Source organism: Ursus americanus, chromosome 20, assembly GCF_024610735.1.
Source record: "Ursus americanus isolate L20-20 chromosome 20, mUrsAme1.1.p, whole genome shotgun sequence".
Taxonomy (NCBI): Eukaryota; Metazoa; Chordata; class Mammalia; order Carnivora; family Ursidae; genus Ursus; species Ursus americanus.
Window position 1 is genome coordinate 29,640,314 of NC_142146.1, and position 15,507 is coordinate 29,655,820.

At 40.0% G+C, this 15,507-nt stretch overlaps 1 protein-coding gene across 3 annotated transcripts in view; it reads left to right on the plus strand.

The window, feature by feature from the left end:
* ACP3 (acid phosphatase 3) overlaps nucleotides 1-15,507 on the plus strand; it is an 85,394-nt gene that overhangs the window by 40,163 nt on the left and 29,724 nt on the right. The window contains exons 11-13 of one of the 3 annotated variants that reach the window (XR_006778488.2): nucleotides 6,654-6,695; nucleotides 9,197-9,445; nucleotides 14,907-15,053. Coding sequence is in view for 2 of the 3 variants with exons in the window: in XM_045791765.2 (XP_045647721.1) it covers nucleotides 2,346-2,464 (119 nt within the window). In the remaining variant the exon portion in view is untranslated. Of the gene's footprint in view, nucleotides 1-2,345; nucleotides 3,219-6,653; nucleotides 6,696-9,196; nucleotides 12,353-14,906; nucleotides 15,054-15,507 lie in introns of those variants that run through there. The other 2 variants (XM_045791766.2, XM_045791765.2) reach the window with 2 other exon arrangements.

Genomic DNA, 15,507 nt, shown 5'->3' on the forward strand with positions numbered 1-15,507 from the left:
ATCTCGGGGTTGTAGGATTGAGCCCCACATCGGGCTCCAGGTTCAGTGGGGAGTCTGCTTCAGATTCTTTCCTTCTGCCCTTCCCCCTGCTCACTCTCTCTCTCTCTCAAATAAATAAATAAATAAATCTAAAAAAAAAAGATGAGATTTGAGCAAAGAAGGTGATAGAGTTATGTAATGCAAAGATTCATGAGCAGAGCATCTAGGCGGTGGTAGCAAGTATAGCAAAGGCAGTAAATGGGTGTGTGCCTGGAATGTCTAAGGAACAACAGGAAGGCCTGTGTGGCAAAAGAGAGTAAGTGAAGGGAGAGTAGTAGGAGAGGAACTCCAAGAGGTTAACCAAGCTAGATGTTATAGAGCCTTATAAACTGTTATCATTAGGACTTTGGCTTTCATTCTGAGTAAGATGAGCATTCATTGCAGACTTTAAGTAGAGGAGTGTCATGAATTGACTTGAAGTCATTTGGCTGCTGTGTTGAAAATAGATTATAGGGGATAAAGGATAGAATCTAGGGAACAAGTCAGGAGGATGTTGTAGTAATCCTGGCAAAAGTTTATTGTGGTTCCAAACAGGGAGGTGGCAGAGGAGGGGAGAAATCACTGGTTTCTGGATATAATTTTGGTAGAACCAACAGGATTTCCTGTCATATTGATTACAGAATGTGGAGAAAGAGAGGAGTCAAGGAAGTGTCCGAGACTTTGGGGCTGGGACACAAGAAGAAGGAAGTTTACATCAACTGAGATGGGGAAGACTGCTGGAAGAACAGAGTTTGGGGCGGGGGGGGGGGCGCACAAGGGAATTGGGAGTTTAGTTTTGGACTAATTAAGATTGAAATCCCTATTAGATGTCCAAGGAAATATGTCAAGTACACAGTTGGATATGAGTCTTGAGTTTGGGGAAGATTTAAATTTGGAAGTCATTAGTGAACAGATGGTTTTTAAAATCATGACACTGATAAGCCCACATATTCTAACCCAAATACAATTATCTGCTTATCCTTAGCCAAATTATCTAGTCCCTCTACTTTTTTTTTCATCTCTACAATGATAAGGTTAAGTTAAATATGTGATTTTCAACTGTGTTCCATGGAGCACTAGGGCTTCGTAGACAGAGCTGCCAGGATCAGAGAGATGTTTGCTTTCCCACGGCCTAAGCCAACAAGCAATACTTTATTTCTACAGTGAAGATCAGACATACATTTAGAGATGGTACAAATTGATATTTATGATATATACAGTGTCATGGACGTGTGTGTGTGTGTGTGTGTGTGTGTGTGTGTGTGTGTGTGTGTTTAGGGTAACTTTCCAGATGAAATAATGAATAACATCTCATAAAAAATGACCCCATATATCTCCCCATGACTGGTCGGCTATCAAAGTGATATGTATAAATAAAGGTACAGATTAGGAATAGTACATGGTTATCCTAAAAATGCTTGCCATTGTTAACATGTGCTCAAGGTTTCCTCTCTAAAAGATATTTACTGAAAATCATATTCAGAAACTTAAAGATGCTATTCTATTTCTTTTAGACCCAATTAGTGACAGTATTTCCTTTGACCCTTAGACCATGAGCAATTGATCATTTTAACTGTATAAGAATGCATGAAGTTAAAGCTGGGAAAGGACCTTAGAAATACTTTAATCAAAAAAAAGGGGAGGGGGAAGCCTGGGTGGCTCAGTCAGTTAAGCATCTGACTTTGGCTGAGGTCATGGTCTCAGGGTCCTGGGATCCAGCCTTGCATCAGACTCCGGGCTCAGCAGGAAATCTGCTTCTCTCTCTGCCTCTGCTCCTCCCCCTGCTTATAGCCTCTCTCTCTCTCACACATAAATAAATAAATCTTTTCTTTATTTAATCTTTTTTTTTTTTTAAGATTTCATTCATTTATCTAAGAGAGAGAGAAGGCATGAGTGGAAGGGCAGAGGGAGTGGGAGAAGCAGACTCCCCTCTGAGCAGGGAGCCTGACTTGGGGCCGATCCCAGGACCCTGAGATCATGACCAAAGCCAAAGGCAGATGCCCAACCAACCAAGCGACCCAAGCGCCTCTAAATACATAAATCTTAAAAAAAAAGAAATACTTCAATTACCCTCCCTTTACAGTGGAGCTGAGGCTCAGAGGTCAAAGGTCATGCCAGAACTGGAACCTAGGTCATCTCCTGACTCCTAGTCTAGTGTTCTTATCAACACACTATGCTGATTTCAAGGTTGCTTCAGAAATGCCACTGAAGTTTACAATTAAGGCACTGAGGTGTGATCTTTCTATTTTCCTCATCTATTAATTTTACAATCTTTATATTTTCCTAATCCATTAATTTTACATTAATACCCTTCCAAATTTCCACAGTTCTAAGGGTCGTCCTTGCCGTTGCCTTTTGCCTGGTGTCTGGTGTCCTAGTGGTGCTGCTGTTTACCCTCCTTCGCCATGGGCCCTGCTGGCACAGAGACCCCTATCGGAACATCTGAACAGAAGGCTGGATGAAGGCAGACACACCAGACCAACGTCTTGGGATGGATGCAGCATCTCTCAGTGATGCCTCACTTAAAGGACAGGCTTTCACCACATGGACATCACTATGCCCATACCCATCCCTTTGAGCCTGTCTAGAGCAGGGTGTGAACTCACAGTGACCCAGCGACTGATGAACGAACCCCAGGTTGCTTGGGTAGCTCTCCTGATGGTTGCACTCCTCGTTGTAGTGTAGGCTTCTCATTCGGCTAGAAGGAGGCTCTTCTGCAAAGGATAGTTATACTCCCTGGCATGGGTGTCCAGAAAGAAAGAAGAAATTGAAGTCCAATCAGCCACTGCCTGCAAAGAGCAAAGTGTGTGACAAAGACATAGATTAGAGAAGTTTGGATAATGAAGACAATTAAACTAGAAGTAGTATCATGTAGGACGGTTCTTAAGAAGTAAGACCCAATAAGAAGGTATAAATAAATCATTTCTTTAGCTGTTAAGTAGATTAAATACGAACATGTACACACTCCTGAAAAGAAACTCCCACCCAGTATTTGGTAGCTAACAGCTTTCTGTATGTGTATATGTGCTAACACACATACATACACATGGATGTATTGAAACGGCCTTAGAGAGAGGTATTTCATTCTCAGCAACTGTAATATCAACTACTGTAATGGTGGCTCAGGTCATTTCCCCCACAGCTTCTATAATGGGAAATGACTAGAAACTCCAGGCAGCCATGTTTCTTTTTTTTTTTTTTTCATGTTTCTTTTTTTTTTTTGAACCTCTACCATCATCAGACCTAGATATTTTTATAGTTCCGATTTCTTTATTTCATCTTAAAAGTAAGAGATGTACTTTGACAAGAACTCTTCATGGCTATGATGAAATAATAAGGTATTTAATCACCACAAATAGATCTGAATTTCTCAAGTGGCGAAGTAGAAAGAGAAGTGAGCTGAAGGTTGATGACATCCTGCCTCAGCTCTGCGCTGGCTTCAGGCCAACAACTTGGAACAAGTTCTTTAAAGTCTTAAACCTTGGTTTCATAATCTAAAAATGAAGAGTCTGGACTAGATGAACATAGAAGTCACATCTAGTTCTCATGTTCTGTGAACAGTTTGTTTTTCATTTCATGCTATGCATTGGTCATTGCCCAAGCAAGCACTTTCATGAATGATGCCATTGCATTTAGCCTGAAATGTATTCTAAACAATCTTATCCCATGCTGAGCCTTTAATCGTCCAGTTGGTGGGAAATTCAGTCTCATTCATTGGTAGGGTTCTTCACCTTCTCAGGTATTACTAAAGGTCCCAGAATGTAATTGGTGGGAAGAGCTGGATAAGGATCCTCTAGGCTGCCGTCCACACTGGTCTCCAATAAACACACTGTCCATTCCCACATGGTCTCCTGAAGGTAGGCAGAGGACATCTGTTAATGGCTTCCAAGGCCACACACTTGGTCTCCATCATCCTGGCATTGTCCAGTCCCCTACCTGGGGTGATACCTATAAACCAGAAGCCCTCCTAAAACCCCTCCCCATCTCTTAGTCTCAGGAATCTTCCTCTCCCCTTGGATTCCACAGCTTTCTCCTGTAAACTTCAAGCACTTACCTCTATCACTTTCTACATAATTCTCACTGAGCCAAGGCTATTGGTGAAAAAAAAAGAAAATCCTGAGAAAGAGAGAGTTGTGTTCTCTTGCCTGGTAACTGCTGCTTCCTCCTGCAACACAAAAGGCATGTAGGCAAAGATATGCAAGATCTGGCTTCATTCTCAACCTGGGAAGGGGGAAAACATCTATAGCAGCAAGAACAAAGGACAATTTACTGTCTCTGTCAAGTAGCCAGACATTTTAGTAATGAGACCCCAACATCTAATGCTAATAAGTAATGAGATTTGAAAATAGAAGTAAAAAATAGAACCATAAGTCATGGATTTTCGCACTTACTTAACGAACATTGATAGAGGACCTATTTGCTAATCACTGGCCTAAATGCTAGATTGTCCATCCTTAATGTGATTATTAAGGTGTTTGGCCCCAACGACAGCCTTATGCAGGGTTGATAGAATGTAAAAGTAAAAGCTTTCACAACCTTTCCCTAATATCATCTTTTAATACTGTCAATGGCTAAAAGGACCCCTATTTTCTATTGTTTCTGGACTTTTTTTTTTTTTACTATCCCCCATTTCTCTTCCTTCTACCATCTCTTGATTATTGTAAAGAAAGCTCTAACTCCCAGCTTAGTTGTTTCTTTTACCTTCCACAGAGCTGCTCTATTGATAAACACTGTAATTGTTTTCATAGTTCATGGCAGAATACAAAATCACAAGTGACAGATGATCTATAGTGACAAAGCAGAGAACACAAATGCACTGTAACATTCCTCAGGAAATAAGCTAATCATCCATCTTCAACAGAAAAATATGCAAATCCTCTCTATTGATAAAAGTGCCCTTTTCAGATGGGTCAGAGAAGCTCAGTTGACATGAGGATAAATATTGTTTGAAAGATAACTGCTAAGATTGAGATAACTTCTGCTCTGAAATGTATTCCCTACATTTGAATCAGTATAGAGGTCTTCGAACAGGATTAGAATAATGTAGTCGTTACCACATCCATGTAGGAAAATGCCCTGATCATAAAAAAATATCCATATATATGTAGAAAAGTTCTAAGGAAGTTATAGGTAGAGAATTCGTAGCTAGAATGGCATTGCATAAAGAAAATATTAAGAGAATATGATTATAAAAAGAATAATTTATGATATTAGAAGAGTACAAGCCTTAGAGGTAACATTGTATTGGAAGTTGTTCAACCAACAAACCTTTTTTATATTAGAACTGACATTTCTTCTCCCTGAATTCAGTCATGTTACCTGTTCTCCCAACTTCCTGTTCTCGTTCTGTCTTGTTCTAATACTGATCCTTTCTTCATTGCCAGGCGAGTTTCTTGGCAAGTGAAAGCCGAAATGTGAGTTTTCTCCTTCAAAACTCTCTTTATAGAAACCCCATCTGAGTAGTAATGGATATGTGCTACATTTTGGTGCTTTAGACCAGGACCGTCTAATAGAAACACGATGTAAGCCACAAATAAGGACCACATATGGGATTTAAAATTTTCTAATAGCTACATTATAAAAAGGTAAAAATAAACATAAAATTAATTCTAATAAAATTTATTTAACCTAGTGCTCTGGAAAAAAAATCACTTCTACATGTAATTAATATTTTTAAAAAATTATTAATGAGATATTTTTCAGGGGTTTTTTTTAGAGTAAATATTTGAAATCTGATGTGTATTTTACCCTTACAGCACATCTCAATTTGAACTAGGTACGTGTCAAGTTTCAACAGCCATATGTGGCCGGTGGCTACCATATTGGACAATTACACTTTAGACCACAAGATGACAAATTTTTTGAAGCAGAAAGAATTTTTCGGGTTGTTCTGTTTTGTTTTGTTTTGTTTTTGCAAGATTCACTTTCAGGTTATTGTGAAAAATGAAAGTCATTTCTTATATGTCTACATCTTACTGTTTTTGTATGTGTGCTGAACTGATCAAGGATTTTTCTAAAATGTTATATTCTGCAGACCTGTCTTAACAGCAGCACCCCAGACCTGTTCCAAAACCATCCTATACTAAATGAACCAGGTCCTCTTCTTATAAAATTTCTAAAGAAGGAATCTGACAACACATGTAGAATATAAGTACTGCTAGATTGGGGGAGGAGTGCCTTTTAAATTTTTATTAATTTTTTTGTTATGAGTAATTGTATTTAAAAAACAAAAATAAATTCAGATAATACAGAAGGATATACAATATAAGATAAAAGTTCTTTCTACCCACTTCCATTCATCAGAAGCAATCCTGTCAACAATATCTGGTTTAAGTTCTTCTAGTGACTAGCATGAATTTTATGAGCTGTACTTTATACCTAGATTTTCTGAAATTTCGCATCTTTCACTGCTCTTATAATGCATGGTGTCCTCTTTCTTGTATTATTTTTTTCATTTTCTTGAAGTAATTTTTAAAGGATACTTGAGCACTAAGCTTTCTGATTCTGACATGTCCAAATATGTGTGTATTTTGCCCTTCCACTTACCTATCAGTCAGCAAGGTATACATTCTCAGGTTGAAAATCATTTTGCCCCAGAATGTGAATGCGGTATTCTGTTGTCTTCTAACACACAGGACTGCCGATGAGAAGTCTGATTGGTATCATTCTCATCCAATGTAAGTAATCTGGTGGTGTTTATCTTTTTTTTCCTGAGTCTTTTTAAGGTATTCTTTTTATCCATGGAGTTCTGAAATTTCACTAGAATGTATGTAGGCATGGGTCTCTGTTTTCTGTCTAATTATATCTGGCTTATACTTGTCTTTGACTCAAGAAAATTGTATTCTTGAACTTGAATTTCCTGGATTTATCCTCCATGCTTCAACTTTTCTCACATATTTTCCAGCTTTTTATTTTATATCTCTACATTCTAGGAAACTTTATTTTCCAGAACACTAATTTAATCTTCAGCAAATCCGTTTTTCTTTTTTTATTTCTAAGAATACTTTCCTATTCATTGATTGTTCCTTTTTCATAATGGCCACTTCTTATTTTATGAATGTAATCTATTCTTGAGGCTTGAAGAATCTTACTTGGGGGGGTGCCTGGGTGGCTCAGTTGGTTGGCATCTACCTTCAGCTCGGGTCATAATCTCAGGATCCTGGGATCGAGCCCTGTGTAAGGCCCCCTGCTCAGTGGGATGCCTGCTTCTCCCTCTCCCTCTGCCCCTCCCCCCTGCTTGTGCACGCTTTCTCTCTCTCTCTCCAATAAATAAATAAAATCTTTAAAAAAAAATCCTACTTGATGGGGCGCCTGGGTGGCTCAGTCGTTAAGCGTCTGCCTTCGGCTCAGGGTGTGATCCTGGCGTTCTGGGATCGAGCCCCCCATCAGGCTCCTCTGCTGGGAGCCTGCTTCTTCTGCTCCCATCCCCCTGCTTATATTCCCTCTCTCGCTGGCTGTCTCTCTCTCTGTCAAATAAATAAATAAAATCTTAAAAAAAAAAATCCTACTTGAAATTTTTTTCAAGTTCTCCTTGCTCCCTAAATTACCTCTGTTTCTCTGGGCTCAGTTGCTTAAATTTATTAATCTTGGACTTTCTCTTTCATGCTCTGTTTTTTTCTCTAATATTCATGAATCATAATCCACAAATGAAGAATTCTGTGGATTAGTAGGGATGGCTGGTCTTGATTTCCCTCTTAGTCATGTATATCTGTTTTCCCCAAAAATATCTTCTTGAATAACTGCATTAAAATTCTCATTTGCTTGGAATATTACTCAGCCATCAAAAAGAATGAAATCTTGCCATTTGCAACAACATGGATGGAGTTAGAGTGTTTTACACTAAGTGAAATAAGAGAAAGACAAACCATATGATCTCACTCATATGTGGAATTTAAGAAGAAAACAGATGAACATATGGGAAGGGGGCAAAGAGAAAAGGGAGAGAGGGAAACAAGCCATAAGAGACTCTTAACATAAAGAACAAACAGAGGGTTGATGGAGGGGGGTTGGTGGGGGGATGGGCTAGATGGGTGGATTCAGGAGGGCACTTGTTATGATGAGTACTGGGTGTTGTATGTAAGTGATGAATCACAGAATTCTACTTCAGAAACCAACATTGCACTGTATGTTAACTACCTAAAATTTTTTTTGACTTAATTTAAAAATTCTCATTTGCTAATTGCAACATCCTCATCATCTCTGGACCAGTCTTAATTGATTGTCTTTTTTCTAAGTATAGATTATGTTTTCCTGTTTCTTTGAATATAGAGTAATTTTGGATTGTGTCTTAGACATTGTGAATGATATGTTGTAGAGACTCTGGATGCCATCATGTTCCTCTAGAAAGTTTTTTTTTTTCTTAAGCAGTCAGTGAAATTGGGTAACATCAAACTGCAAACTGTCTCCCCTGCAATGGACAACAGCTCAAGTATCAGTTCAGTTCTTTTAGCCTAAATTGGGCTGGTTGGAGTCTTCCCTGTATATGGTTAATTAAGCTATGGGGTCAGCCGTAGAGTTTGGGCAGAGTTTATACATAGAACCTGGGGTTTCTCCTCTCCTGCTTTCATTTTGGGGGTATTTTCTTTTCACTTTTAAGAGGCTATGGATGCCCCCAAACTGTCCTCTAGTACCTCAAGCTGGTAAGACTATGTTTTGTTTTGTTTTCCTGCATTTTAACCATCTTCTCTCCACACTCTGCCCTGCATGGCACAGACTTTAGCCTGCGCTCAGTCTAAAGGCCATTAAAAAACAAAAACAAAAACAACCTAGCAGCTATTCCCTTTTTCCAAATGCTGATTCCCCTCCAGAATCTACTTGCTTTTCATTGCTCCCAAGTACCTTTAATTAGTTGTATTTTATATTTCTCCCAGAGTTTACAGTTGTTATCTGTGGGTGTTAGTCTGATAGGAGGAACATAATCATTATCGGAAGTGCTCTCATTTGAATGGGAAGGGCTGCTTTGAAAGTAGTGTTTGTGGGCAGGAAAGTGGCATGTGAGTAACAGACATTTGAATGAATGAATGAATGAATGAATGAATGAATGAATAGACTTTCGGCTAGGGTGACTGTTTCTGTGAATACATCTCCTGGGTGGAATGACCTTAACTTTAAAAAGTGTTCCCTCCATGTCTGTGATGTAAGTCCTGACTTATCTTAACATCTACTCTTTCTCTTTCAGGGCAAAGCAGCCACGCTAGGAGTCCCCCCAAATGAGCACCCCCTTTCCACAGACAGCATAGCTCCAGGGTTTTATCTGGGAGGCAGCCACTCCACGTATGGAAGAAGGAGTGGGATGTGCAGCAGATAGGCCCTGCCTTCTTTACGTAGCTACCCCGACAAGTCCTCCACAGTTCGCTAACGATCTACGTGGTGAGCGAAGCTCCAACCTTCGCCGTGGCTGCCTCAGAAAGAACCACGTTCATCTCTTGTGGGTCTGACTACAATTTCCCCATTTTGACTTCTTCATCAGTTCAATCTTATCTGCTTATCTTAGAAGAATTTCTCAAAATATCTGATCTGCCACTGTCACTGTCTGTAGCACTGTTATGATTTCACTCTTATTTTTAACATCTTTTATATTACTGCAGGAAAACATTGGGAGGAAGGGAAGTTAGCTGCAATGGGTCTTTTTTTTTTTCCCTAAAGAGGAAACCCTGAGTTTGTTTTTCTAGCAAAGGGGTCTATAATTGTGTCTGTCAAAGTTAAGAGAGTTAGCCATGCCATTCAGTGAAGGAAAAAGAAAAAAAGACATAATACTATGTGCACGATTTAATCTCACCAACATTTGCTAAGTGCCTGCTCTTAGAATGAAGTAGGGTCCCTAGTTTCTCTCATATTTTTTTTAAGATGTTATTTATTTATTTGTCAGAGAGAGAGAGCACACAAGCAGGGGGAGCATCAGGCAGAGGGAGAAGCAGACTCCCCACTGAGCAAGGAGCCCGATTCAGGACTCCATCCCAGGACCCTGGGATCATGACCTGAGCTGAAGACAGATGCTTAACCAACTGAGCCACCCAGGTGTCCCTCTCATATTTTAAAAATAGAATTTTAGCTCAAGGAAAGGTTAAGTACCATTGTGCCGTTATTTGACGTAAGGAATACAGTACTAAATTATTTGTAAACCCTGCCTTCATAAAGCTCACAGATACATAATTTCTTTAACTGCGTTTTTCTGTTTTTACTAGCTTATATGATTTTTACTTCAAAATGCCTCAAGGACCTGGCCCTTCCTTTGTAGTGCTGTCACCAAATTTTGCCCTTCAGTACATGTCTGGTTTTAAACCACATGGCCTCCTCGTCCTTCCAGTTAATTCTGCACAAAACATACATATTCCCCCTGAAGGTAACTGTAGAAGTCTGGACTGTCTTGCCAAGAAGGGGCCTGGTGGAATGCCAGGGTATCTCCCAATATGATGACTGGTGAACCCAGGACTCCATAGGCAACCGCTCCAAATGGGGACCGATGTCAGCAGCTTAACGCTGCTTCCTCAGTAAGAGTTTTGGGAGGTGGGTTCCTCCAGTGGGGGAGGGGGGGTTCTGCAGGTGGTTCAGGACTGACTGAAACCCTGCAGGCCTGGAAGCGGCTGACAAGATGTGTTCCAGTGGAGCCAGGGACCTAGAACGGCCAGCTATAGGGAGAGGCAGGATCACAGGAGGGGTTTTTGGGAGTACATGCATCTGCCTAACCTTAGCCATAACCAACTCAAATGCGCATATTCTCCCTAAAGGCCGAGCTGGAGAAATCTGGTCTGCCTTGGGGAGGCGGGGAGCAGGGGGTGCACAGGATGTCCTTCAATAAGAGACACCTGCTGGCTGGAGAAGTTGATACCCCATCAAGGAGCTAGACCAAATTGGGGCTGACTGTTGCCAGTTTAAAGCTGCAGACTCAGAAAGATTTGGGGGAGTTGGCCTCCCTTCTCCCTGTAGGCTCATTCTGGAGCTCCACGTGCCTGGCGTGCCCCTACAGGCTAAGGCCAGCTGACAAGGTGTGGTATGCGCCCACACACACCACACACTTCAGGGTAGCCAGGGAGCTGGAACAGGGCAGGCGTAGGGGTAGGCGGGGTCAAAAGAGAAGGCTGTTTCAGGTATCTGACATCTTCCTAATTCCAATCCTAACCTACACAAATGCATGTATTCTCCCTGTAGTTAAACCTGGAGGAATCTGGACTGCCTTGCCACAATGGGGCCTGGAGGACAGCGGGGTACCCTTCACTCAGAGACACCCGGGAGCCTTGATTATTGGTATAGATCCTATCAGGCAGCCAGTGCAAACGGGGACTGCCTGTGGGCAGTCTAAATTGCATCCCCAGAAAGAATTCCAGGTGGTGCGCTCCCTCCACCCTAGAGGCTGTGCACATAATTCTGGACTGGCTGAAGTCCACAGGCCTGGAGGGCTCAGGGTTCCCAAGGCAGGCTGACGAGGTATGTACAGTAACAAGGGCCAGACTTGGAAGAGGGCAAGTGTCTGGAAAGGCCAAGTCTCATGGGAGTGGGCTGTTGGGGGTACAAGGCATCTGCCTAATTCCAAGGCTTAACCAACACATACAACACCTCAGAGATATCAGGGTTCAGTTCCAGCTACTGTAATAAAGCAAATATTGCATTAAAGTGAGTCAATTGAAATGTTTGGTTTCCCGGTGTATATAAAAGTTCTATTTGAGGCACCTGGGTGGCTCAGTTGGTTGAGCATCTGACTCTTGATTTCAGCTCAGATCATGATCTCAGGGTTGTAAGTTCCAGTCCCACAGGGGGCTCGGACCGACGGACGTGGAGCCTACTTAAGATTCTCTCTCTCTCTCTGCTCCTCCCTGCTCACGCTCTCAGGTTTATCTACTTCATCAAGAGTCTGTGGAGTAACTCAGAGGTCTAAAACTGCCTTAATTAAGTAGACTTGAAAATATATTTTCGAAAAAAGAACCATAGAAGTTGGAAAAATGCTCACATTTTGAAATGTAGTTTTAATAAGTCTCATCTCACCGGAAGGAAAGAGGAAATTAAAGAACTAAGACGTATTAAAATTGTGGTTTTGAGAACAAAGAGTGATGACTCTCAGCCATTCACAATTTGTGGCTCCCAAAGTAACTAATTTTGTTATTAAATGAATAGAAATATGCTTACAGTGATCGTATTTCCAGGCCCAAACATAGGAAAAATAAACTCACAATGCAATAAAATATTTGAAACAATAATTTCCCTGAAAAAACCTGGGACAAATAGTAACCTTACCAAAGATAAGTAAGTAACATACCAAAGAACATTTAAAGCCAAACTTTATTTTTTAATTTTTTAAAAGATTTTATTTATTTGTTTATTTGAGAGAGAGAGAGAGAGCACGCCCAAGCAGGAGGGAGGGGGGAGGAGAAAGGGAAGAGGGAAGACAGGGAGGAGAGGGGAGGAGGGGAGAGGATGAGAAGGGAGAAGAGAGGGGGGAGAGGTAGAAGCAGACTTCCGGCTAAGTAGGGAGCCCAACAGGAGGCTGGTTTCCAGGACCCTGAGCTCCCGACCTGAGCCAAAGGCAGATGCTTAACTGAGTGAGCCACCCAGGTGCCCCTAAAGCCAAACCTTAGTATGTAACTCTTTGTTGTTTTATCTTCTAAAACTACTCGTTAGTACCACCTTTTCCTGTCTGTCTTCCATCCCCCTTACATATGTTGTAGAAAGCAAATCATACTTGAAATGAATAAGCTGGATGGGGGGAAATTAAACATGTATGTCCCTCCTTCAATCTTTAGAAGTATTTTTTTTATTATTTTTTCCTTTTTTGGCAATGTCTTCTCACATATATGTCTGATCTACCTATAGTCCAGTATTTTAAAATTTTATAGATGAGGAACCAAGTCTTTTAAGCCAAATTTTTGTCAAGTACTTATGTGTTAGAAGTTACTATTCTTGGGGTGCCTGGGTATCTCGGTTGGGTGGCCGACTCTTGATTTTGGCTATGGTCGTGATCTCAGGGTGTGGAGTCTGCTTAAGATTCTCTCTCTCCCTCTCTGCTCCTACCCCCTCTAAAAAAATAATAATAAAATTTAAAAATGAAAAAGCTACTATTTTTAGTGAGGTGACTCAAGGAGAATTTTATTCAATACCATTATCAAACATGGGGAACAAAAGAGAATAAGGTAGTGGAGCCAAATTTCGTGGGTTCAGATCCGTGCTCTGCCCCTTACTAGCCATATGGTCCTGGGCAAGTTATTTAACATTCCCATGCCTCAGTTTCCTCATCTGTAAATGGGAATAATTATAGTGTCTACCTCAGAGGATTGTTACAGGAATAAACAGGTTAATATTTGTAAAGTGCCAGGAACAGTACCTGGCACATAGTAAACACCATATAAGGGTTTGTTAAATAAAATATTGAATGAAAAGACAGGAATTTATCATTCCCAACTTAAAAACATTATGATTTTGGGGCACCTGGGTGGCTCATTTGTTGGGCGTCTGCCTTCAGCGCAGGTCATGATTCCAGGAGCTGGAATCGAGCCCCGAGTAGGGCTCGGCGGGGAGCCTGCTTCTCCTTCTCCTTCTGCCTGCTGCTCCCCCTGCTTGTGCTCTCTCTCTCTCTCTCCCTCTGTGTCAAATAAATAAACAAATAAATAAATAACGTTATGATTTTGTGTTTTATAAAGTTAAAAGAAATAACAATGAAATGTCATTTTTTATTAGCTCTCTGTATAATCTTGAAAGCGGGGTTGGGTTTTTTTTCCAATCTTCTTTTACTACATCTTGAAATAACAACTATTATTAAAATGATGAAAAGTTTCATTTGGTGGGAGAATAAGAAAATTTGAGATCTTATTAAAAAATTACTTTGGTTGGGGATTTATTTTTGAGAGACTATAATATTCTTAATATTCTCCAGAAAAATCAAAGCAACTAGATTTTAGCACAAGGTCAACTGTGATAGAATGCTTAGAAAATAAAAGTCATTAAAATGTGAAGAAAGATTCCACAGTGAGGCCAGCTTAAGTTATTATCAATTCGATGGGAAGGCAGATATTGCAAACAAACAAACCAAAAACAAGCAAATGAGTTTCTCTAAAGATCTGTTATCTTGTTAATGATAGAATAATTTCAAGTAGACTAATATTGAATATAGGTGGTAGATCTCTTTCTTTCTTTAATCTCTTGCTGTAAGTTCTTTCTTATAATTATAGATGTAAATTACCTCCTCTGTGCCCAGGCTCTAATGACCTCAATGAAGCAGACATAACAATGTCTCCAAAACTGAACAGACTGCTAGTGAATGCAGGGGCCCTTCAGTAACTAGGTGATTTCAGGCAGGATCTAGTCATCCCCACGATCAGACTATGAAGCAGCTTTTCCAGGTGGTGTTCGCATTCTCTCTCCAGTAAGTCCTCAGAAAATCATGAATGGTCCTTTCTCACAGCATGGAAATCCTGGATAGAGTAGGCTACCAAGTTACTAAAACAGTCACTTTGTTTATCTTCTTTTTCCTTTCTGCATAGATCACCTTCCTGGAGTCTCGAGAGTGACATTCAGTTCAGATCATTCATCGTGTACAAAATTACCTCCCTTGGTTTTCCAAAAGATTGACAGGGACAAATGGAGATGAGAAAAGCATTTATAATGCTTTTAATGCAATAAAGTTTCATAAGACATTAAGAAGCTGTTATTTTCATAACTTAAATATCTATATATATGCAATTCCTAAGAAGTTATTCTTGGTTAAAATGTGGAAAAGTACCCGTATGAATGGGAATTTGTGAACTTGGAACACCCTAGTTTCACTAAAGCAATTGTTGAAAAACATTCCTGTGGTCAACAAAGAAATTTTGCACGTTCATTTAACAAACACTTGTAGGGCACTTACTATGTGCTAGTCCTGTGAGGTAGGTATGAATAGTAATATCATGCCCATTTTACAGATGGGGAGACTGAGGCTAAGTGATCTGCTTATAGTCACAGAGCTGGAATGTGGCAAGGATGGAATCTGAGCCCAAGATGTCCTCTTCTACTCAGCATGCTTTTAAACTGCTAAACCATACTACCTTCCTTTGAAGAAAAGTACTCAGGTAAGATTCTCAGAAAATCACTTCGCATTCTTATTTTACTTTCGTTGTGTTCTTTCTATCCAAAATGTCTCACTTGTGCGATGTTAATGCCTAAAGAAAATGACTGCTAAGATGATATGTGAGTCGCATTCAAGTAGAATGTCTTTTTATTTTGATAATTTCAAACTTGATGTCTCCTCATGAAATTGAGTTGGGTGTTTTTAAATTTTTTTTTACTTTATTTAGGATAATAACATTCTTATCTGGCCATTTCAAAATTCCTGAAAGATTTAGAAAGTAGCTCTATACTTACAAAACATGTAATTCTCTTGATTAAATCTGACCTGCTACAATTACATAGACTTGTCCTTAAAGTGGTTTTTATGTAGATGCAATAGGATATGAAGATAAGATTTGATACTCTCAGAATTTTATGAATGACATTTCGGAGCTAAGATATTCAAGTTAACAATCT